This window comes from Parus major, chromosome Z (genome assembly GCF_001522545.3).
Source record: "Parus major isolate Abel chromosome Z, Parus_major1.1, whole genome shotgun sequence".
Taxonomy (NCBI): Eukaryota; Metazoa; Chordata; class Aves; order Passeriformes; family Paridae; genus Parus; species Parus major.
In genome coordinates, this window is record NC_031799.1 from 43,811,158 (window position 1) to 43,835,531 (window position 24,374).

The 24,374-nt window shown below is 37.8% G+C and overlaps 1 protein-coding gene across 3 annotated transcripts in view; it reads left to right on the plus strand.

The window, feature by feature from the left end:
• The window catches only part of KCMF1 (potassium channel modulatory factor 1), a 44,943-nt gene that overhangs the window by 18,070 nt on the left and 2,499 nt on the right, over positions 1 to 24,374 (plus strand). For all 3 annotated transcript variants that reach the window (XM_033520372.1, XM_015614876.1, XM_019005317.1), the window contains exons 2-5: positions 6,901 to 7,068; positions 14,049 to 14,188; positions 20,669 to 20,770; positions 22,737 to 22,911. In XM_033520372.1, coding sequence (XP_033376263.1) covers positions 6,901 to 7,068; positions 14,049 to 14,188; positions 20,669 to 20,770; positions 22,737 to 22,911 — 585 coding nt within the window. The remainder of the gene's footprint in view (positions 1 to 6,900; positions 7,069 to 14,048; positions 14,189 to 20,668; positions 20,771 to 22,736; positions 22,912 to 24,374) is intronic.

The following is a 24,374-nucleotide window of genomic DNA, read 5'->3' on the forward strand; positions in this document are numbered from 1 at the left end:
GCCTGTAAAACTCATTTGTGTGTGATATACTTTCCCCCAGCCCAATTTCCTTTGAGCTGGTGCTTGCCTGACCAGTGTATTTCTGTTGTTTCATCCTGAAACAAACTCAGGAACATGTCCTATTGAGTGAGAAACTTTGCCATTGATTTTACTAGCTAGGGGATGCAGCTTAGTGCTGTTACTCTTTATTTTCTTGCCCTGGAGCTGTTGGTAGCTATCTCAGTTTAAGTATTTTTCTGTTAATAAAGTTCACATGCTGTTTACCATTTTCTAGGTTAATGGAGTTGTTAAATAAAATCATGTCTGGTGTCAGTTCTTTTGCTGCCATGCTACAAACTTCTTGTGCTCCATTGCAATCTGTTTATTTTTAATGTATTTACAGTACTTTAGCAGGCTTTTGTGTTGTGATGGTTTTGATGGTCAAATTAAATTACATTAATTGAATTATAAGAGAGATGTGAGATAGTATGAAATACTAAATTGGAAATGCAGATTGGCTTGATCAGAAATCCTAAGTGATTCCTGTACAGAGTTGGGCATGTTTTTCAAGTGCTTACTAATCACTTGCTCCTGATACCCAAGATAACCGCAGTTATTGTGTGTATAACTTCCACAACCTGGCATGTGAAAGCAAAAATGGAAAAACATCTTTTTGCAGCGGCTGGCTGATGCTCATGTGTCAAGGCTGATACTTGCTGGACCAGCTCTACTGTTTGATTCTTTGTTTTTACACCAGGGAAATGGTTGTCCCTCTGTCCTCAGCATTGCTGAGGCCATGCCTCAAGTAGTATGTTCAGTTGTCTTCACTTTAAAAGGATATTGAGGTGCTGGCATAGGAGGGCAACAAGGCTTTGACACATCCAGAATGTATGGAATGGCTGAGGGAGCTGTGTTTGTTTAGTCTTGAGGAGGCTCAGGGGGAGCCTCATTACTCTCTTCAACTACCTGAAAGGATGTTGTAGTGAGATGGGGGTCTGTCTTTTCCAATGTGCATGCAATGAGAGGACAAGAGGAAATGTCCAGCTACTGAGACAGGGAAAATTCAGCTTAGATATTAGGGAAAAAAAATAAAAAAAATTAGAGTAGTCAGGAATTGGAATAGTTTGTCCAGGGGGTTAGTGGAGCCAGGTATCCAAGATGCATCTGGATCTGCCACGGCATGGTATGGTTTAGTTATTAAGGGATTACAGTATTGCTGGGTGGACAGCTGGATTTGATGGCTGTAAAGATCTTTTCCAACTTGATGATTCTGTGATTCTAAGTATCAGGCACTGTGCAAGTGGGCTTCATGAAGATTGTTGACAACAGAGAGGTGAGCAGATTCAGGTGTCTGTTTCTGCTCCAGACTCCAGAGAGGAAGGAGTGCAGTGAAGAAAACAAATGCCTTTTGTAGGCCAAATTCCCTCCCTTTCCTCTTACCTTTTTTTTTTTTTTTTTTTCCATTTCCAGGTCAACAACATCTCTGCCTGCAACTTTAGTCCTATAAGTTCTTTTTATTCTGGTTACTTCTTCCACTTTGCTGTACAAAAATCCTCCTTGTTCAGCCATGTTGCACACAGGCTGTGTGAGGGAACAGAGTATTTTTTGTTACTTCAAGGGTATAGTGTGTGAATTTTCTTTTCAGTACTTGTAGCTGCAAGGGTGATGAAGTAGGTTCTGTTTTGTGTGTGTCTTTAATGTTTATTTTCACAGTTTGCTTTAGTAAACATAAGGAAAAGTAAACAAAAATTAATGTTCTGTGTTTTCATTAATTTTTCTGGTGAAATGCTTACAGAAACAGAAGTTCTTAGAATTTGACCTCAAACTAGGCAGTAGTCTGCATTAAGAAATTAATCTCAAAGTAAGAAACAATTGGCATTTCTTTGTTAACTATCAAATGGCATGTTTTCCTCTCTTCAGTCTTGGAAACAATTGAACAGCTTAAGTAGAATGTCTTAAGGTTTTGACTTGCTGTGTGGCATGAAGACTACAGATGAGATAGTTAATGTTAAGTAAATTTATTTAAAATTGAACAAACCCAGAACAATCCTTTAAAACACTTTTTTACACTAAAACTTACCAGATATATTTTAAAATTAGTGTTACGTGTGATCTTCGTAATGTGTAAATAAAATGCAATATACATGTTGCAACCCTTTGTACCACTAAATAGGCAGCATGACTTCTTAATTTTCATTTGCATGCTTGAAGTTGGGGTTTTTGAAAGGTAGAAACCTTAAAGTTTGTCCAGTCCCTTGGAACTGAGTGGTACTCTTGCATGTAATACCTCTAGTCTTTAGAACTATTTCAGTACTTCATGTAAGTTAGGAAGAAATTCTTAAGTAGCTGGCATTTTCATTCTGGAGAAGAAACCATTGATGGGCTAATTTTGTATTTGTGTTGTACATGAAAGAAATACAGTGATTCTCACTCTGAGCACTGATGAACGAAAAGCAGTAACTGAATTGGCTAGAAGTTTTGGATATTCAGCTGCTGACAGGAATGCCGAATGCTGATAACTACCCGTAAAACTAGTATCTTCCAGTGTATTCCCAAGAGAAAGGAATTTAATTCTCAGAAACAGTAGAATGACTAAATAGTTTTATCTGGAGCTAATTGTTATTTTCACTGTTTGAATACTTCAGATGTTGGCTTCATATGTGTTTAAAATGTTTTCTAATGACTGGTATTTTCTCTGAAATTTCTGAAAATTAAACACATTCAAAGTATTGATGTAGTTCAAATCCTCATGTTGAGGCTGGAACCTATTTCAGCATCTTTATATTACTCATCTTCGACCATATGTTCTTTACAAGAAAAAAAATGCTGAATTTTCTACAGTTTCTCTTGCAATTTTTTATCTGGGTCCTATTATTGGGATTTTAATATCATTATTATTTTGATTGCCCTTAGTTTCTGAGGACAGCTGATATGGGAGAAAACATTTACTTTTTTATAAATGTGTGTCTATCCAAGGCAGTAATTGGCTTAGGACATTAGAGACACGTTCGTCGATGTTACCTCATGGCTTTGCTTGAACTTACATATATAAATATATATATGTGTATGTATGTATTATTTGAACCACGTGTTTTTTTCAGGGTTCTCTCCATTTTGAATTCAGATTATGTGCTCTCTTTGGTGTATCTATAAAACCCAGGACCACTTACATTCATTTTAGTTCACTTTTAGCAAAAACAGTTCAGTTTCATAAGATCTGGTTATGTTTGGCTATTAGGATTAAAATATGAAAGGTGTTGGGGAAGAGCATTTTTTAAACTTTGTTGTTTCTAAAATCACTAAAATAACCATTCAACAGCCTTCATGTAAAATGCTGAAGTAATTGACCTGGATGAAAAGAAAATGTGGGCTTGATGTAATCTTAATAAATGTAAGATTTCTGCAGTGAAGGGGTAAAACATACTTTATTAATGGGATTGTTAGGTATGCCTCAACTCACTTCATTCAGAGTGTGAAGCTAGAGAGACTGAGAGTTGATACTGCAAGGGAATACTTCTGAAGAAACTTTCAGAACCTGGTATTTGATAGTTAAAAGTGAGATAGCTTTCCTTAGGCTTTTAGCACGATGCTGTCCTCTGGTGGAACAGTGTTGCATTAAAAGAGCATTTTATACTAATCAACAAGGTTTTAATTAGATATGATTTATGTTATGCTGTGTATGTTGGTCACTTAGAGCACTAACAAAGTAGAACAAAATTGGAGGATGCCTCCAATATCATCTGTGATGTAATGTAATCTGTAACTAAAATGGGTATTTCTTACTTTTACCACTCCAAGCCAATATTTTCCATAAGATGAATCAGAAGTTCTCGTTGAGCAGCAAGTTGTTTGGGGTTGATAGGATTTAATTCTGTGATTCTTTTAGAAGCCAATAGTTAACAGTTCTTGCAAGTCAGAAGTGTATCTAAATAATTGTTCATGTTTTTCTTCAGGCTGGTTCCGTGCTTTTGTTCCCTGCTTTAAAGTGAACTTCTCTAGAATGTTTTGTTGGGGTTTTTTTGGTTTTTTGAGTTTTTTTTTAACAAAACCAGTGATTAATGTGTATGCATCCTGTTTAATCTGTCAGTCTTGAATCCGTTACTTACCTGCCATACTTGGAAATGTAAGATAAATGCAGGGAAATGTTGGATAGACATATACTGTAATACATGCTATGCTAAATAAAATGTTATCTTTGGGGGTTTGAGGTTTGTGCAGAAGGAACGTCGGAAATTTAAGTTGATGCATGGATTAAAGTGTAAAAGGTTAAAATCAAAAGCTGTTGTAGTAGAAAGAATAAGGTGGGAGGAAATTATTCAGTTATTTCAGTTTCTAGATTGCATGTTGAATAGGTAGTCAAGATTTTGGCAGTCAAGTAACAGGCTTGAAGAGGATCAGGAAGAACTGTCAGGCCTGACTTTGCTCCGACTGTTATAAGAAGGGAAAAAAAAATTGTATCATTTCTGGAAAAGAGATCCTGCTGGGTTCAGTGGGAGGTCTGGGGATTTAACCATGTCTTTAACTCCTAAATTTCAATGTAATTATCTTCCCTTCTGCAGTTTGCATTCTGTGCTACAGATGAGGATTATAAGCGTGACCTGGTACATCCCTTGCTGCCAGCCTGTTCTTTAGAGCAGAGGATGTGGTGGTTGTTGTAAAATACCAGCTTTGAGAGATGCAGAAAGAACGCTGTCTCTAGAACATTGCTATTCTCTTGGTCTGACTTCACCAGCCATAGGGATGTGTTATGCTAATATTAGTTTTTCTGTTTGAAGCAGATTGTAGATGTTCTAATAATTGACCATAAGTAACAAAGTTGGTCTGTTATTGGAAGACTGATAAATTCTCACTGCAAATGTTCTAAAGTTCTAAATACAAACATTGTTGTGGTTTATGTTTACGGCTGAATTTTCCCAAAGTTAGTGTCACATCATATATGGAGATTGCAGTTTGGAATAATGTGGAGAAGTATTGACATGAAGAAAACGTGTAAATAAGATACCCCATGACATAAGAGCTTCTTAAAAATGTATGTCTTCAAGCAGGAGTGATGTAAATGTTTGAGAGAACACATGACAGGAGTTTGTTGCAAAGAGGCTTACATTTGCATTAAATCAGTTATTCCAAGCTTAAATTAAAAGAGTGGGAAAAACACTACTTTCTGGAGAAGCATGGGTTAGTACTTCAGTTGGAAAGCTGTTAGTGTCTGACATAGACTCTAGGTTAAACTAGTCTGCTTATTTCAGTGTGATGTCTAACTTGCTGATCAGCTGTTTTCTAGAAACAAAAAGGCAACAAAAAGACTCTCCGTGCTGCCAGTAGCTGCTAAGTGTTGTGTGTACAGCATCCATTGTTGGGGAGATGCGCGTGCTGCCTAGGTTGAGTTTTGTGGGTCTCTGTGTGGGAGGAAAAAGCAAACCAACTGAAGCAATGAAATTCAGACTATAGAGTAAGCAAGCAAGTGCTCTCAGAAGTTAGCCTGCTGTCATCGCATTTTTAAAAATCCTTCAGAGTTTATTTTCTTTCAAGGAAAGAAAATGAAGAGAGAAGGACCTTTTTTTTTCTTTTTTAAGTGAACCGAACCAACTTTAAAAATGGTAACATGCTATCCTCAAAACACGGTTGAGCTATTAACAAAAATTCTGGAGATAGTTTCTTCTAATATTTTGTTCCATGTAGAGTGATTCTTGCAGAATAGGTGATAAAAAATAGATTCATTATTCATGTGTGCACCATGCTTAGACTTTAGAACCTATTAGTGCCTCAAGCTGTCCCAATAGGTGAAGAAACTAAAGGCAAAAGTGATAAAATAATTTTGCTCATTGTTCCCCTAAATGTAATGATGAAATTGTTTGAATAAGTTGGGGAGATTTAAAAGAAATTGCGCATTGATGGGTTCCTGAATTACTTATGGTAAAGCTTATTTTTTATGCTAGAGTGGAGTAATAAAAAAAAAGCCAACAAAATTCTGTAACTCACACCAGACCTCTGACAACTAGGCTTAAAAAAAACAGGGATATGGCTAATGTGACTCTTTTGTTCTGGCAGTTTGCTTTTACCAAACTATGAAGAAGAAATCTTAAGTGATGCCAAAAGAAGGTGTGTTGATCCAAGTCCTGCCTTGGTTGTACACACTTGTACACACTTCTTTCATGAAGGCCCTTAATTTGCTGCTACAGTTGAAAGACATTTGTGTTAGCCTTTGCAGATTACAAGACAATGTCACTTCAGCCACTACCTGTCTTAACCAGGAAACCTAGAGAGGAATGAAACCATACAGAGAAAAATGAAAACTTTTTGAAGCTGTAAAGCCTTTCTCAGATATGCAGCATGACTTCTTTACACTGCAAAGAATGAGCTTAAGGGAGAAATAGAATGAAGAGAGTTGAGGGAGGCTAAATTTAAAAAACATGGGAAAAAGTCCTAATTTCTACACCTCTTCAAATGTCTGGCTATAGTGTTATTCAGAATTAAAATTTAGGAAGTGTTGAATTAAAGGCTGGAAAACTATTATGTTTTTGGCAGTGTTTGATTTGGTTGTTATTTTTCTTTCCTCTCTGTTAGCCATTATACAGTTTACCTTTTAAAAGTGGTACAATTCCTGACTGAACAGTCAAAATACCAGTCAATACTAAGAGGTAAAGGTGTCTGTAGGAAGACAAAGCCAAAGAGCTTTTGTAACTTAACATGTTGCTATTTCAGGTGCTTGAGTCTGCTTTACTTCAAGAATTCAAGATCCTAATTGTGGGACAGTGTTGTCTTTTAAAGACACAAATGCATTTAAAAATTGAGTCTCATGTCAGCTGTACATGTCAGATATGGTTGGCTCTTTTAAGTTATTGAGAAACAATAGCAATAAATCTTCCTTCTAAAAAATAAGTGCATTTGTTGCTGTCTTAAAGTCATTTTATTTGTTTACAGGTGTCAGCTGTGATGCATGTTTAAAAGGAAATTTTCGAGGTCGCCGGTACAAGTGTTTAATTTGCTACGATTACGATCTGTGTGCAACTTGTTATGAAAGTGGTGCAACGACAACAAGGCATACAACTGACCATCCAATGCAGTGCATACTAACAAGAGTAGATTTTGGTAAGTGATAATTTCAAACTCCAGTAATTTGTTGCTATATTGTGTCCACAAACATAATGCTGATTTTCATGTTTCTAATTATTAATCACTTCCCCCATTAGTGCACTAAAAATAAGGGCCAAATTCTTGAGTTCTAATAAGCAGGCATGTTTTATTTGATAGAAGAGCTGGTTATTTTTTTTAACTGCTGCATATGTATTTCTGACATTTTTGTTTTGGTCCGATTACAGCAAATTATCAGGTCAATAAATACACTTCATAACAGTGAATACTGTTGAAAGTGCCACAGTCAACAGGCAGAAAAAAATCCTGGTGAGATTTTGTAGGAAGGTAGTTAATTTTTGATTTCTGTGGGACTCTAAGTATAGGAAACAATAGTGATGGGCTGCAGTGAGTATGAGAGATTAATGGTAAGGACTAGCATGTAGTCTTTCTGGCATTCCTTTGTAGCTCTCCTAATCCAAAAGTTATTTCTAACTGTAAAGCCTTGTGCATATTTAAAATAAGTATTAATTGTTCTTCTGTCCTTTCCAGTTTGTTTTTTCTATTTTCTATTGCATTGTAGTTGAAACAGGTTGTAACTAGTGAGAAATGATTTTGTGACAATCCACTGCTCTGCAATGTTCCTGATGCTGGACATGTATTTTCTTTTGATGTCAAACACATGGGAATAGCATTTCAGTATTCTTTTCTAGTGAGTGCAGCTGTAGTCTTCATTTTTTGAATTCTTTTAAATATGATGTTTTCTCAAAAGCTGAAGGCTTAACTTCTTCACCCCTTTGATTAGAACAGAACTAAAATGTATACTTTATTGGCCTAAAATTTAGAGTAGCCCTGTATAGAAACATGCAGTTTCTTAAAACAACCTTTATATGAAGTTGTCTTAAATTTTCTTTCAATTCTCAGGGCGCCTTTTGCCCTGAGACTGCCTGGTCATCACTTCAGAAATTCAGATGGGAGTCTGTAGTTTGAAAGGAAATAATTTAGTGCATTATCAAAAATACATGCACCTATTTTTACTTATATCTTTCTTGTCAGGCTTTTCTTTTTTCATCTGTGTACAGTATTGGAGATTGAGGTCACTGTTTCAAATGCACAGTGAAACTTCCTAATCTGTTAGCAACAGTTATTTTTGGATATTAAACATGGGCTAAAAGGACAGCATTGCTGTAAGTACTAAGTGCTAATCACAAGGGTAAGAAGACTGAAACATACTAACATTACATGTCAAAGATTTCTGTGTATTGCAATGAGAACTTGTTCTAAATGATACTTTTTTTCAAAGTGCCTATAATCAGAAACTGAGAATGACTAAGAATTATGTTTTGCTTCTTGAAACTTGGGTACTTCTCTTTTGGAGGTATTTGATAATTGTACCTTTGGCTTAATGCCTTTTATGTCTGTATGTTGTAGAGACACAGGGGAGTTATTTTTTGATATTTAAGTATGCATGAAAAGGTTCACAGAGAAGTATTGAGATGGGTAATAGGATTGGAAGAGCAGCTTCTATATTGCTTGGTGTATATGCTGTTTATTCTCTAAATGAGACGAAGAGAACAAGGTCTGTAAATGTCGTATGACTTGATATCCAAGCATTGCTCCCACAGTATCAAGAAAGAAAATACTGCAGCTCAGCTCTACAGTAAGAATTCCAGTTTGATTAACTTTGCAGAACAGTAATATCACCAAATTGTGAGCTACAGCACAGTGGTGGCATTGAATTACTACTGATCTTGTAAGCTTATCGAATGGAGAATGAATTGGGAAAATTGATAAATTACATATTCCTTAGCGTTCAGGAAGATCTGTGTCATCATTCCTAAAATGTTTTGATTTTAGAGTTCCCTGTAGAAAACACATAAAGGCATGTACATTACAGTATTGTACAGATGCTGTAAAGAAACTGGTGACTTTTCAAAGAGCCTTGTGTGGCCAAGGAGACCATGTGACTTTAAAGACCATGCAAAAAATTAGGCACTAAAAAATGGTAAATTTAGTTAGAAAATCAATAATAAATGGTAGAAGTAGTCTAAAATTACCTGATTCAGGATTGTAGGATAGTTGTATCAGTGGATATTAAAATCACCAAGGTTGGATGTTAATGTCTGAGAAGAAAATAAAAAATTGGCAACTAAGTGGTATTGTGGTTTATTCCCAGCCAGCAGCCAAGCCCCACACAAACATTTGCTCACTCCCCACCCACAGAATCAGGGAGATCATTGGAAGCGTAAAAGCTGTAAACTCTTGTCTTCAAGACAAGACATTTTAATAGGGAAAGTAAAAACCATGCACACAAGCAAAGCAAAACAAGGAATTAATTCAGTGGTTCCTACAGCCATGCAGATGGTCGGACATCCCTGGAGAGCAAGGCCCCATTATTATGCCTTGTGATGACTTGGGAAGACAACATCACCCCAAATGTCCCCTCTTTCTTCCCCACTTCATACGCTTTATATCCTGAGCATGGTCCAGAATTTCCCTTTGGGTGGTTGGGGTGACCTGTGCTGGCTGTGTTTCCTCCAAGTCTCCCATGCATCCCAACTTCCTCGCTGTTGTAGCAGTGCAAAAAGCAGAAAAGGCCTTGACTCTCTGTAAGCCCTGCTCAGCAATAACAAAAACGTCTTGATATTATCAGCCCTGTATTCAACACAAATCCAAAAGATAGCCCTGTACTTCACACTGTGAAGAAAACGAGCTCTATCCCAGCTGAAGCCAGCACAAGCACGGAACTAATAAAGTCTTCAGTAGTTTCCTGGTGATGTGGGAAGTCAAATGAGAGTGTTTGTAATGTACGACAGAATTTTCTTAAGTTAGCAAGATATTACCAGAAAGAAACTGGAAGGCTGTTAGTGTAACTAGGTGTGTGAATTGTTGTTTGCTTGGCTATTGACAAAGTTCAGTACTGTTATCTGTAGACAGGTTTGTTTCAAAATTATGAATTTTAATAGGAGTAAACTTAAGAGTTTTTGCTTATGGTATGGAGAAAAGTGGACAACCACCAAAAAATGACTATTTTATCAAGGAAAAGGAAGCAGAGTGGGGAATCCTTCTGCTGCAAAACTGATGCAAGCACTTCAGAGGAAGTCACTGTCATTTTTCTGATTTCAGAAGTGCACATGGGGGGGATCAGCAAATCATTTGCCCAAAATCTATCTGCTACTGATAAGGACCCTGTGCCATTAAATCCAACCACCACTCTAGCCAGGACTGTCTAGGTGTGGGTATCTGTGGAGTTCGCTGAAGTACTCTGCCTGAAGGTGCAACCAAGTTGTTTGTGGCAGACAGCTGACAACGTGGATGATCCTTTCAGCATAGAGAAAGTCACATATTGTTTACCTCCGTGAAAGTTACTCTCAGTTTTTAGAATTCCTAGGTACTGTAATAATGTTGTAGAATATACTGGAAGAAGATGGACTTTTTCAGGTACTCTGAAAGAGCTTTTATTGTCAGCTTGACACATTATGATTTTTTTTTCCTGAGATTCAGACATAGGAGCCAGTATGAGAACACTGAAAACAAGTAAAAAGCTCTAGTGGTTTCTGGCTGTGCATGTTCACTCTAGCACCATCTGGTTGCCATATTTATCTTTCAGGAGTCAGTAAATAAGCTATACATATTAATTTGGAAGCAAGGTGGACTTCAGAACAATGGCAGTGCTGTTGTTCCTCAGCCCCCACAAGAGATACCCAGAAAAATGCTTCAACACACACCAAGAGTGATGTGCTGCTGTAAGAGGGATAGACCTTAAAATAAAGTATGAAGTCTCATATGTAATGAGAAGTGGCCTTTCATGCACAAATCCCATTAGTTTATTTCAGAGGGGTCAAAAAGTAGAATTATAATAGGCCTGTGTAAAGAGCAGGAATGTGCTTACCAGGCAGCCACTGCACTTTTGTGGTCTTTGTAGATCAGTTTGTCAGGACAGTGGAGAACTTCACAGCAAATTTCCTAGTTTCTTTTTTTTCTAAAAAAACATTTTAAACTGTTAGGATGCTTTAGGGTCTAAGCATGTGGCTTGCCCATTACCACATAGTTTTAAACTGGCTATACTGACAAAGACAGTAATACAAATTGTTCGTAGGATTCCCTACAAAAATCATATTGTGTTACTTAAATCATATTGTGTTACTTTCATCGAAGTACAGAACCTACCTTGGTTCAGAAGTGCCTTCACTTGTCAGCTAAGGTGGTTGTGTGACAGAAGATCCTGCCACCTTTTGTGCCCACTTCTAGGCAGAGAGAACTGGTTAGGTAATGGGTGCCATAATAATGTGTAGTGTGGGATTGACTGGATTCACCAAAGTTCAGCTTGAGACTTTTGTGGGTTTTTGGTTTGATTTTGATTTTTTTTCACAGACTAGAACAAGATATATGTCCTAAATGTGTATCATGCTAAGTCTGAGCATCATAGTTTGTTTGGAACAGGACTCAGGACCAGCTTTGAGGGTAATATGGCTGCTTGATAAGTGATACAGGAACTTGCATACTTTGTTAAGTGGTGTGTTGCCACCATTTGGCTTCTTCAAGCATTGAAGAAGATTAAATAAGTGCTCTACAACTTGTATCATACCAACAGTTTTATCTGTATGTATATATTGCATTGAAATCACATTATTTACATGAAGGAAAGTGAAACTAAAATTCTATACTGCTGTGTACCCTTGTAAAGAATTATGTCTTAACAAAAACTACAAGCTGTTAGAATATGTCTCTTTGAAAGATTGTTTTTTATCTGAAGAGTTCTGTAATACCTCTGTTTTGTCACTAACCTCCTACCAATCTTAAGAATGTGCTAGATTTTAATATGAAGTATACATTGAACTTCTGTAGCTATAGGTGGATAAAAAAACAAAACTGATATTTTTGGTTGCATTTCCTCATTTAATTTAGGTTTGTTGGATTGTTTTTTTTCCCCACCAAGTAAAAGCTGTAATGTTGTGCTTGAAAACTGGCTTCATAAATGACTATTGGGAGTCCTCATCAGAGTGTTCTGATCCTTCTACTCCTTTGTATTCTTGCCCTAATTGATAAGGAATATGGGTCATGAGTCTTACCCTAGAGGAGTATGCAACTGAATCTGGTTTTACTTTTTACTAAATACTTCTGCTTGTCTTCCTAGACATCTTGAACAGAGGGTCTAGGTCTAGAGGAGTTTGAAGAATTATAGACTCTTGCTTTTGTCTTTGAAATGAACCAAAATTTTAATACCTGAAAGATATCTTTGTGGTCAGAAGAGACAAATCTTTGGTCATGGGAACATTGCATTATGAACTGATAGACTTATAAATTAAAAGAGCAATACAATTGTAGGCTGCTTCATTTCTGCAGGCATGGAGGCATGGTGTTTTTATTTCTTCACATATTTTCTCTAATTCTTCATTAACTTCATTAGCAAAGGACCCCCTTGGTAGTCAAAGACATGGCTGTTCATAATTTTAGGATTTTTTATGTGCTTGTAAAGAAAAAAAAACAGATGGAGAAATACCCGTTCAGTACCTTCAGCGCTAAAATCTGACACAAAGATTCATGAGGCCACTTGGTTACCCACCTTATGTTTTTTTAACTTAAATTTTCCTTTAAACTAAAATCTATCTGGTGATCCGTATTTCACATTAGAAAAAAATATTTTGATTGTAAGAGATTAAAGTTGAAGAGAAAAAAAGAAGGGAGGTATAAACTTACAAGGGAAAAATATCTAGATTTGCCCGTTTTAACTTCTACGTTTAATATTTCTTTTTCCAGAAGAAGGCATATTTATTTGTCATTCTCATGTATGTTTGTTGTATGTTATGGGACGGATGTGGAAGTAGGTGTGAGTGGGAGAACACGCCAGAGGGTATAATCAGGAGTCTGCAAAGAACTCTAATTTTTATTTTATTAGTGAATAAATGTTTTGTTTTGTATTCTGTGAAAACAGACGACAGCACGGGATTTGACAGTCTTGTCAAACCTTCCCCCTCTGTGATAGAACTGTTCGTACTGCTAAAATTCTTGCTATCTGGATTGAGCTAACAGTGTATCTAAGGAAAAGATACCTCTATGTGCGTGCTTATCTATTTACAACTCTCTCCAGATGGGTTGTGACCCTGGGCCTTTTGCTGAGCTGTGCAGTTGGTTGGTGCTGTTTCCTTACTTGAAAATACATTCATTCTCACTGAGTTTAATAGGTAAAGGTTTTTAAGCAGTCTGATATTTAAGAGGTTTTTTATTTGGTTGTTTTTTTTAAGGGTTTTTTGTTGTTGTTTTTGTATATTGATATGGATGAGAAGTTTATTCATGTTTCCTGTAAAATACAAAATACCTGCAGAGAGTGAGAATGATGTTCTCTTCTTGCATGGTTTGATAAATTTTCATCCTGAGTTTGGGCAACTTCTATATTGGCAACTTAAAAAGTGCCTACTTTTTATCTGTGGTGCAGCAGTACTCACATTCAACACGCCTAAAAGGTGAAGCCAGTATGTAACAGATACTCAGATTCTTTTTTCACTATCAAACTTTTATGTTATGTATTTGAGACATAACTACTTACTGCAAAGCAGTGGTTCAACTATGGCAGAAATACTCACATTTGGTGTCACCGAGGACTTCTAAATTTTGCTTGAAATTTGAGGTTTTGTCAAGAGTTCATCTTCTAAAATTTTATTTTATGATTGAAAAATACCATAGTTGACCCTGTATGTGGGATAAGAACAGTGGTGGAAAAGTGAAAGCTTGGCAGTATCAGCAGCATCACGATGGAAGTCTTTTTTTTCCCAGTAAACATTAGAAAACTAAGTTACATGTGCTAATGAAAGTTAAATGTAGTCTCTGGTTTTTTTCACCAGTAACTGAAGCCCTCCTGAATATAGCCATTTCAATGAAAAAACAGATTGATTTACAGGGATTACAGTGAAGTACATTTATAAATAGAGGTTGATGTGAACAAAATTAATGGTGATACTGCTTTAAGGTAACCTCTATTTAATCTCTCCCTGTTTCAGACTTGTACTATGGTGGAGAAGCTTTCTCGGTAGAGCAGCCACAGTCTTTCACTTGTCCTTATTGTGGGAAAATGGGTTATACGGAAACATCTCTTCAAGAACATGTTACTTCTGAGCATGCAGAAACATCAACAGAAGTGGTAAGAAGCCTCAGAACTTGCATTCATGGTGGAAATATTTTAAATTGTCTCATTCCTGAAAAATTGTCTTTCTGTTTTCTTTAAGCATGGATTCATTTAAATGCTTTGTCAAAAGAGAAAGTACCTGCATTTAAAAATGACATCAAAATTCTTTTATGATTTATGGGTATCATAATAAAATGTGCTTGCTTCCTTCTTTTAGAGTTTTTGTTTTTTGTCCTGATACAAAGGCTGCCATGTTTAGGAGATTGTTATACTACAAGACAAAATAGAAAGTTCCCACAATTATTCAGTCTAGCTGTGTCTCCCTTTTCAAAATCAGTGTGTAATTGTTCTTCAAGCTTACAGCTATGGTGGTCTTTTATAACTGTAAGAGAGGAATGCACGCAGATAGTTTGTTTTCTAATAGCTTTTTAATGGACCTCTTATACAGTGGGATTCTAGAATTATTTAAAAACTGTTCTGTAAAAATCAGGAGCTTTTTCCCCATCCCTAACCATTAGGACACTAAATATGATTTAAAATGCACTTCTTAAACAAGTTTCAACACAAATACCCTATTTGGAGTTAACTCCCACTATCTCGATTGACCTTGGAGGCAGGAAAAACTGGGTTAGCAGTTTAGCAGAATGACATGGAGGGTGCTGTTCTGTGGTTACCTGTTTTATCCTAGACCCCTTGGAAAAAAGTAGTGCTTGAAGTGGATTACTTATCACTAATACATCGTGTGAAATTAGTTATAAATAGGTTCTCTATTCTGATCTTCCAGTTTTCTTACTTTTCAAAGAATTCTGTGGAAGAAAATGAATGACTCTTCAGACCTAATAAGGAACTTGGGTGAAGGGGTGGTACAGAAGGGTGTTTGTTCACCTTTTTGAGAACTCAAAGGTGTTAGGATCTGTCTTAAAAGCACAGGAAGTGTTTACAATCCGTTGCACTGTGGTATACTATTTAACTAGATGTGCTGCAATTTTTATAATCTGAATTTTTCTTAAACTTTGCAACTTTCAAACATAGCATCAACTGTTGAAAGTTCTGTGTTTGGATGACTTTTTGTTTGGTGGTTTGGTATTGCAATTCTGATTTGCACCACTTGATGTCAGTGATATGTTCCTAACACAGTGTTCACAGATCCTGGGTTTTTAAACTTGACTTGCCCTTGCTTACTGTTGTGACTTCTAGAACCCACATGTAAGGCCTGAATTTGTGATTCTTGACAGCTGCTACTCTGGTGAATCCTGAAAGAGTTATACGTGTAGAAAAAAAAACTCACGGAGCTTTTCTTTTTATGCATCAGTCTGCAACATTGCTATATTGTTGTTCCAAACAATGATAAAGGACAATATTTTAATCCTTGAATATGATTGTTACTGTTTGTGCTAAGTTTTGAATCTGGCATTTGTGATAAATGTTTAGTATGCATGCACATAAAATTGTTTAGGTACTGTACCCTTACTGGGATAGTGAAGGGCTGCAAGACTAGTAAAGAGGGAAATACTATGGATCCTAAATATTTGTGGTTATAGGCTTTCAGACAATTACTTATGTTTAGATACTGAGCTTGTAGTCATTTGAGTATCTCCTTCAAAAGAGGTATTTTATTTTAGACATGTATTTTTAGGGATGTAAGGGAGCTTTACAGGGACAGAATAATTTTTACTTTAAACTATTTATAAACTTATATCTTTGCCTCCAGTTTTTCAAAGAATAAGCAAAAAAAATTCATCTGTTTAATTTTGCCATTTTTTTATTCAGAGTGATGCAGATAAGTTTACTTTCTGCTGATGTTTGTCAAGTACAGGCATCGGTAAGTACAGCAATGTTAGGTATCTGCAGGCAGGAATCACAGGCTGAATGTGGTTGAAGGGGACCTCTGGAGGTCATCTTGAGCAGAATCATGTGCAGCTGGCTGTTCAGGACGATGTCCAGACAGTTCTTTAGTAGTGACTCCACAGTTAACTCTCTGGTTAACTTGTGCTCCGCGATCCTCTCAGTGAAAAATGTTTCAGTGTTTGCTTATGTTTATGAGGAAACTCCTGTGTTTGAATTTGTGCCCACTGTCTCTTACCCTGTCACTGCATGGCTCCATCATCCTTTCAGGTTTCCTTTAGGTATTCATGGACATTCCTAAGATCCATCCCCTGTTACCCTACCCTTCTCCAGCTGAACAGCTCCATCTTTCTCAGCCTTGCCTCCATTCCTCTTTGTAACCTTTTACTGAGCTCTTTGAAGTGTGTGTGTGCTGTGTCTGTGTGTGTTTGGAGCTGAGAGCTGGGCACTCTGGTGCTGGGTGAAGGATCACAACCCTTGACATGCTGGCAGCTTTCTGTTCAGTGTAGCCCAGAACACCACTGGCTTTCTTTGCCACATAAGCATGCTGCTTGGCCCATGGTCCACCAGGACCCCAGGTCCTTTGCTGCAAAGCTGTGTTCCGTATGACTGGACTCCAGTGTGTGCTGGTTCCTGGGGCAATTGCTGCCCAGGTGCAAGACTTTGTACTTCACCTTTTTGCAGTTGCTGTTGTCTCATCAGTTTTTTGAGGTCACTCTAAGTGGCAGCACAGCCCCCTAGCATATCAGCCACTCCTCCTAGTTTTGTGTAATCAGCAGAATTGCCACTGATCACCACCCTCTGAGCCCATCCACTGAAACAATTTTCACTCCACCCCATTCTCTACTTATCCATGAGCATCAGCAACTTACCTTTCAGCATCCTGTGAGAGGCAGTGTCAGTGGTGTTACTTGAAGTTCAGGTAGGCAATTCCCCTACTCTCCAGTCATTTACCATGCCACACACTTCATTGTTGAAGTTTATGAGGCTGGTCAAGCATGTCTTTCCTTTGTGAAGCCAGTGCTGACTACTATTGATGATTTTCTTGTCTTTAATAGTGCCTAAAAATAGTTAACAATAGTTTCCTCACTTTCCCAGGGATCAAAGCAAGTTGACCGGCCTGTAATTCCCTAGGTCCTCCTCTTGCCTGTCTTTAAGATAGGAGTGAAATTTGCTTTACTCCAGTCCTCAGGCACCTCATGCAGTCACCATGATTGTTGAAAGGTTGAGAGGAGGCTCACAGTAGTATCTGCCAGCTCTCTCAGCACCTCTTGGTGCATCACACTCATCACAGCCTGTGCGTTTAAGTATTCCAGTTCATGAAAGTATTCTGCAGAGTAATCCTCTTCCAGCAGGGGATTGTCTTTACTACTCCAGACGTTACCCCTGCTCTCTTGGGCCTGGAGTTGCTAAAGACCAGTCTTTCCAGTAAAGACCATAGCAAAGGAAGTATTCAGTACTTCAGCCTCTTTGGTGTCCTGTGTAACTAGGCCTCACATCTTTTGAGCAATCGGCCCACATCTTTCCTAGTTAGCTCTTTATTTCCTATGCACTTCTAAAAGACCTTCTTGTAACCTTGAACATTAACTTGCCTGATTCAGTTCCATTTGGGCTTCATCTTTGCTTACGTTGCCCTGTCATGCTCACGTAATGCTTATGTGAGGCTATGTATGTTTTCTTTTTGTGTTTGAGTATGTCCAGGAGTATCTTGATCATCCACATAGGCCCCCTGGAATTTTTGCCTAACTTCATGTTCATTGGGATGGAGAACTCTCGAGTTTGTGGGGAAGTGGTCTTTTCAGTATCAAGAGACTTTCTTGAAGCCCCTTTACTCTCCAGGTTCATACACCATGGGACTCCTCCAAGCAGGTATTTTAAGAGGCTGAAGTTTGCTTTGCTAAGGTCCAGGGCCATGAGCTTGTTTTTCATCTCTTCTTTCCTGCCCTCAGGATCTTGAACTGTACCATGTCAAGGTCACTGCAGTCAAGGCTTTCTTTGACCTTCATATCCAAACTGAGCCCGTCCTTGTTGAAAATTATGAAGTCCCACATAGCACCTCCCCTCGTGTGCTCCTTTGTCACTTGAGAAGGAAATTACTCTGAGTGCGCTCAGGACCCTCTTGGATTGCAGTCACAGTGTATGTCCCTCCAGCAGATACTGGTGTGGTGGAAGAGCTCCATGAGGATCAGGTCCTGCAAGTGTGAGGCAGCTGCTCTATGTCTCTAGAGTGCCTGATCTCTTTGTTCCTCATAGTCAGGTGGCCTATAGTAGGCTGCTCCTGTAACATCCTGTTTTCTTCCTAATTCCAGCATGTAAGATCTCCATCAGGTTATCTTCCATCCAGATAGTGCTTTTAATGAACCCCAGCTGCTCTCTCACTTAAAGGACAAGCCTTCCTTCCTGTTGAGAGAGTCCTCTTCTAGTGAGCCGGTATTTCTTTATCCATACAATGTCCAGAGACAATGGTTAGAGTTGGAAGGCAGAGGAATCTGGGAATCAGTATAAGATTGTTTTTGTTGGTGTTGAGGTTTCAGGTTAGTTGGACTGGTCCAGATAAAATGCAGTGTTCAAACAGAAGTGTCTACTAGCATAGTAAGATACAAAAAGATTTAGGAAACTTCATAAAATACCACCTCTTCAGTCTTGTTTCATAACAGGGATGTAAATTTTCTGCTACTACATTGCACTGCAGCAACTTTCTCACCTTTGGGAAGGCAGTAACTAGTAACTCATTGTAGATCAATTGTAGGTTGTAGATGCAACTAGGTTGTCAATACTTCAGTGATAAAACTGGGGAGAGCTTTTTCTTGCAGCAATGAAATGGACAATCTGAGACAGTCTCAATGTCTCAATGTTCATCCTCTAAAATCCCAGTGACTCTTGTTGAGGTTACAGAAGTGCTGTCACTTAAAGTGGTTACTTTGTATGTAAGTGGGGAAGTAGTGATAATATAAGCACAGTTCTGGAAACTGGCAAATGTTCTGTGAATGGGATTGACTTAGGCCTTAGAGTCATCATTCAGGGTTGTATGGTGATTTCTTAATACAAATGCTCATAAATTCAGGAGAAGGTGCTGACGACATTTGCCTTTTGTCTGCACCATTTGTTCATGCATGTTATAATTAACAATGATTTTTAGCTGTGTCACACTTAATCAGGGATCCAGCAGTCTTTGTTGTGACTCTGTCAGAGCTTGAGCTTAACTAAATTGTTGTTTGTGCATAACAGGACTTAAGTAACTTTCCCTAGTTGAGAGTTCTTGAAAGTTTAGTTGATACTTAGGGTTGTGATACTTTGATTCCTTCTTACTCAATATTTGTTATAACCTTTTCTTAACTGATGTTTTTCTGAGGTCTGAGTATATTTATATTCACAAATACATGCAGTTCATAACACCTTTTGTCACCTTAACAAAGAACTTTCTGGTGATTTCCTGCTTTCAGGAGTTGGTTGTTCTTCTTAGGTTGGGTTTCTGCTTCCTCAGAGTAGCTTAAATGAAAGAAGATTGATTTGAAAGTATTGTGTTCTCTTGGTATGTGAAAATTAAGCCATTGTAATGAAGTTTAGGAAATTCAGAATCATCTGTCTAATACACATCCATTTCTATATCCCTACAGGGTAGCTATATGATATGCTGGCATAGCCAAGTATTGATTAGATTACTTTGCGATACGTTACCCTATAGTAAACTTGCTTGCCTTCTGTAGTGGTGAAAAATCTGTGGAGAGAAATGTTGAAGATTGAAAATAAGAGGGAAGGAGTTGTAGCAAAAAGCTTTTAAAATGCCTGGTTTTCTTTTCAGAACTGGCCAATGAAATTAAAGAAGAATGAGATGCAGCAGTTCCTGTCAAAAGCAGTTGAGATTTTACAGTAAATTTATTTCAAGACCTTGTTCTCACCTCCATGAGAGTACAACAGATGTGTGCTTTTTTATACAGATGTTCTTAATGCTCATGGTCTTTATTCAACAGCTTAAGCATACACAGGAAAAATGAAAGAACACTGGAAGATGGCTGTTGGTGGAGTCATTCAAGGAACAAGTCATAATTATGGCAATAGTAGTGGTAGTGTTTGCCTGCTTTGTTGTATTTCGGTTTAACAAACAAAACCCACCAGGCAAAACCTGAAGTCGGGGGAAAAAAAATCCAAAACCAAAGAGAAACCTCAGCACCTGTTCTCAAAATACTTTTGTGGATAGGGTATGAAGACCAGCCCTTCTCTGCCAAATGTGCACTGCCTGGGTGGGATGGTCTCAGCTTGGTACTTAGCAAATAAGGGCAGTTTCATTCTGATTCCTCTCTGGGATGAGTGTCAAGCAGGCAAATAATATTCCTGTATGATTCGACTCTACTGTCTGTGACAGAATCAGCGTGAAAAAATACTAATTTTCAAGACCTTGCAAATTGATTTTGAGAACCCTAGCTCTGGTGTTCATAGATTTCTGAAATTCATAAAGTAAAAGATAACTAAATGAATGTCTGCACTTCAGTAAGTTTTCTGAATTTATTGAATACATTGGTATCCAGGTGTTTGTGAATACCAAAATGTGATTTTAAAGCACAAGAACCAATATCTAATGATTGACTTGATACAAGTTCTTTTTCTTGTAATACTTAAAAAGTTGGGTTTTTCCTTGCTTTGTCGTTTCAGATTTGTCCAATATGTGCAGCATTACCTGGAGGGGATCCGAATCACGTAACAGATGACTTTGCAGCTCATCTTACACTGGAACACAGAGCTCCTAGAGATTTAATATCCTTTCCAATTTGAGGCAAAGAGGCTAGACTGTTTCACATAGTAGTCATGGTGACTTGGTTTGATTTTTATAGTGAAAGGGTCATATTCTGGATTTCCTGGAACTTAGGTTGCTAAAGATATGCATGTCAAAAAATAAAAACGTTCATCTTCTCATTTAAAAAATGCGGTTGTCAGACTGTGCACAGACTGGTAGGTATACTTGAGAGTGTTTTTTGCTCTAACAGCAGAAACATTTAAAGGATTTTGACATAGTGAGGTTTTTTCCTACTTGTACTATGCTTTATCCTGCCTCATAATTACTCTCAGTGCTTCGTGTTTCATGTGTGAAGATTCACTGCTGTATATATTTATGACATCAGGATGACTCAAGCATAGCTGCTTGTAACAAAAGATTGTAAACTTGCTTAACTACTTTTAACACAATCTTATAATAACGTAGTTTTGTAGTGTTACTGACATTTTGTAATACAACTCAGAAAAACTTCAGATTTTCTGGGAAATCAGATGTTGTCCTTCAGTTACCTTAGCAGCCAGTTACAGACATTTATCTATACTTGATGGCTGAAGAGCTGGAATGATTGGGACTTTTTCATCCTTGTTATTGGAATATTTCAAATATAGGAATATTTCAAGTACAGAAATATCTCAAAACATTTTAATTGCAATTGGGAAAGTTACCCCAGAGTCCTGTGTCTCTTTGAAAAATCCCCAGATACTGTCCTGTTCCAACATGTTTAGTTATGAAAAGTTTGCCAAACTACATAGGGTCACTAGTCCATCTAATTTAGCAACTCATCTCCAGCAGCATCCAAAATTTGCATGCTCAGAAGTGCAAGATGCTCTGTACTAAGCAAAGTACAGAGTGCTTCTATGCTGGGGAGGTTTTCCTCTTACACTCTAGATGTTAAGTTTTACACTGTAGCATAACTAACAGTTTTGAAAGAAGCAAACGTTCGGTAAAGTCTTCTTGTAATGGCTAGAAGTTCTCTCTTGCCATGGGAAGTCAAGTAATTCCTTTCAGTCTTAAGTTCTTTATCACCATGACATCACAAGTTTCTGGCTCCTAACTGTGATTTACGAAAAGTACATTGGATGCTACCCTTACACAGAAATTGATACCATATGAGTGGTGACCATGCTACTACAAAAATGAAAAACATAGGAGATGGAGATCTAAGCTAAATTATAGTAACACTAAAATAAAATATTAAAGCCTATGCTATTTCATTTTTCACCTGTGAGTCATACTAGTGATTGATTTTTAAGAAGCCTTATCTGGACTGTTTTGGAGGAATGAATGTTAACAAATTTATGACAAAAATAATCTTTAAATTTGTTGATTTACTTCAGAATTTATATGAGAATCTATTGAAAAAATGGCACAAAACACAAGCATCTGAGAGGGGGAAGTGGGAGAAAATTAAAGGCATCATTGTCCTTCTGGAATTGGTGATATTTCTTGGGCTGTAGGAAGAAAGGTGAAACAAAGGGGTGTGATGGATGTGCTGAATACTCCAGAAATCTGCAGTTTCCTAGGGACTGAAGTGATGGAATTTCTTGGATAAAAGCATGAAGTATAGAAGTCAAAAGGAATTTGGTAATTATTCTGATGGGAAAAATAACTGTTGCAGTAAACATTTTTATTGTATTTGATATTTAATGTAAGAATTGGAAAGGGAGAACTGAAATCTGCCTCAATAGTTAACTTGGTTGAACATGGATTTGAGTGGGTTTTCATAGAAAAATTTGATTTAAAAAAAAAAAAGGTTATCAGGTCAGTAAGTCTGACCTCTAGCATAGCTGCAGTGTACCTTAGCTTTGCTTCAGAAATTTAATTGTTACTTTATGAATCAAAGTGTATTCTGCTCAGTACACCTGAGTATTTGACCCATGGAATGTCCTTTAATGGTTGTTTAACACTCAATGCTAAACAGTTCTGTTTTCTTAACTTCTTGTCTACGATGAATCCAGTGGCGTTCGGCATGTACGTAGGATGTTCCACCCAGGCCGGGGTTTGGGAGGGCCCCGTGCTCGTAGATCAAACATGCACTTTACTACCAGTTCCCCTGGTGGGCTTTCGTCTTCTCAGAGTTCGTATTCTCCAAGCAATAGAGAAGCCATGGATCCTATAGCTGGTAAGAGCTATAACCACAAATTTTACCCCACTCTCCTCCTTCCACAGAGGAAGAAGAATGCACGATGATAGGAGTTGCCATGCCCTGTGTTGGTGTGAAGCTGCATGTATAGGCATGACATCCCACAGAGCAGCTGAAGAGGGAAAGGCTGTTCTTACTGTGAACATCAGAAAATGGGCTGTGTTTTTACGATTCCCTGAAATAACTTGTTTGTTCCATTTTTAGCTTTGATGTGTAAATAACCTTTTTTTTACAAGGGAGAATAAATAGAGATTGAAGACAGTTCTGAAAACAAATACAGCTTGGTCTAGGGGGAAATTTAAACATTTTAATGCCGTGGTCTTTGACCATACCAATATGTCAGGAAAACCTCAGAATGTCTGCCACACATCCACCTTTGCTTTAGATGCAAAGAGGACACAGTGCTCCCTCCAACTGGAGCTTGCTACTATCAAGCTGTGACTTCAGGGGGAGGTAGCCAGCCATCTGGCTTAATGAGGCATTGCCCCTGGAAGGGGAGCTGTAGATCCACAGCCTTCCTTAATCATGATTCCCTTTGCCTGCCTTTGGCCGGCTCTGGTGCTCTGCTGGCCTGGTGTGACCTGATGTAACTCATTAAATTATCTATAAAGAAGTAGCCCATCAAAAGAAAAAAACCCAAGAGGTCACAGGTGAGTGTGTTCCAAGAGGAGGGAGGATGTTCTTGAAGCTTCCAGTGCAGGACATCCTCTTTCTTTTGCCAAGGCAGCTGTCTCAGCTCGTTTAAAATGTGAGGTGACTGCTGAACTTTGTTTTCAGCATTTCAGGACCTTCCCACTTAGCAGCATTAAATGTGGGATAAAATGTCATTCTTCTGCATCTATTCTCTTTTGGTGGAGGATGTGTTTCTGCGTTTACAGCAGACTGAGCTAGGTGTCTGTCTTGTTTCAGGACTGTTTTGAGTTTACACCTCTTTCCAATATACTGCTTCCCTATATTCCAAGCTTTAGCTTACAGCGAGAATAAATATATCTTAATCTTGCCAGTGAGTTTAACATATCTGCCTTCTTACTGGCGTAATTGATAGGAAAGACCACAGTAATTTTTCCATTTGAAGTTTATAGCATCAGTTACTTTGCTTAAACGTTTTTTCCCTCCTTGTGGCATTCTCTAGTAATTAAAGTTTACTTAATTTTGGTGCTGCTCAGTGTTGGTGAAAATTACTCGACCTCTCTAGTTCGTATTTTGCTTTGTTCCTTCAAAAACAGCTTGCTTTAGAATGATTGTTTTGTTAATGCAATGGAAGAGAAATTGTCATGACTTTTGTAATGTAGAGTAACTTTGTAATGTAGAGGAGAGGGGCAGGAGCCAGGAGTGTCCTCTGCTTCCTCTGCCATTGCATCAACTGCAGCAGCTCTTTGAGATAAGAAGTACCTCCTGCACAGGGTGTCAGAGATTCTGCAGTGATGCACCGAGCAGTAACT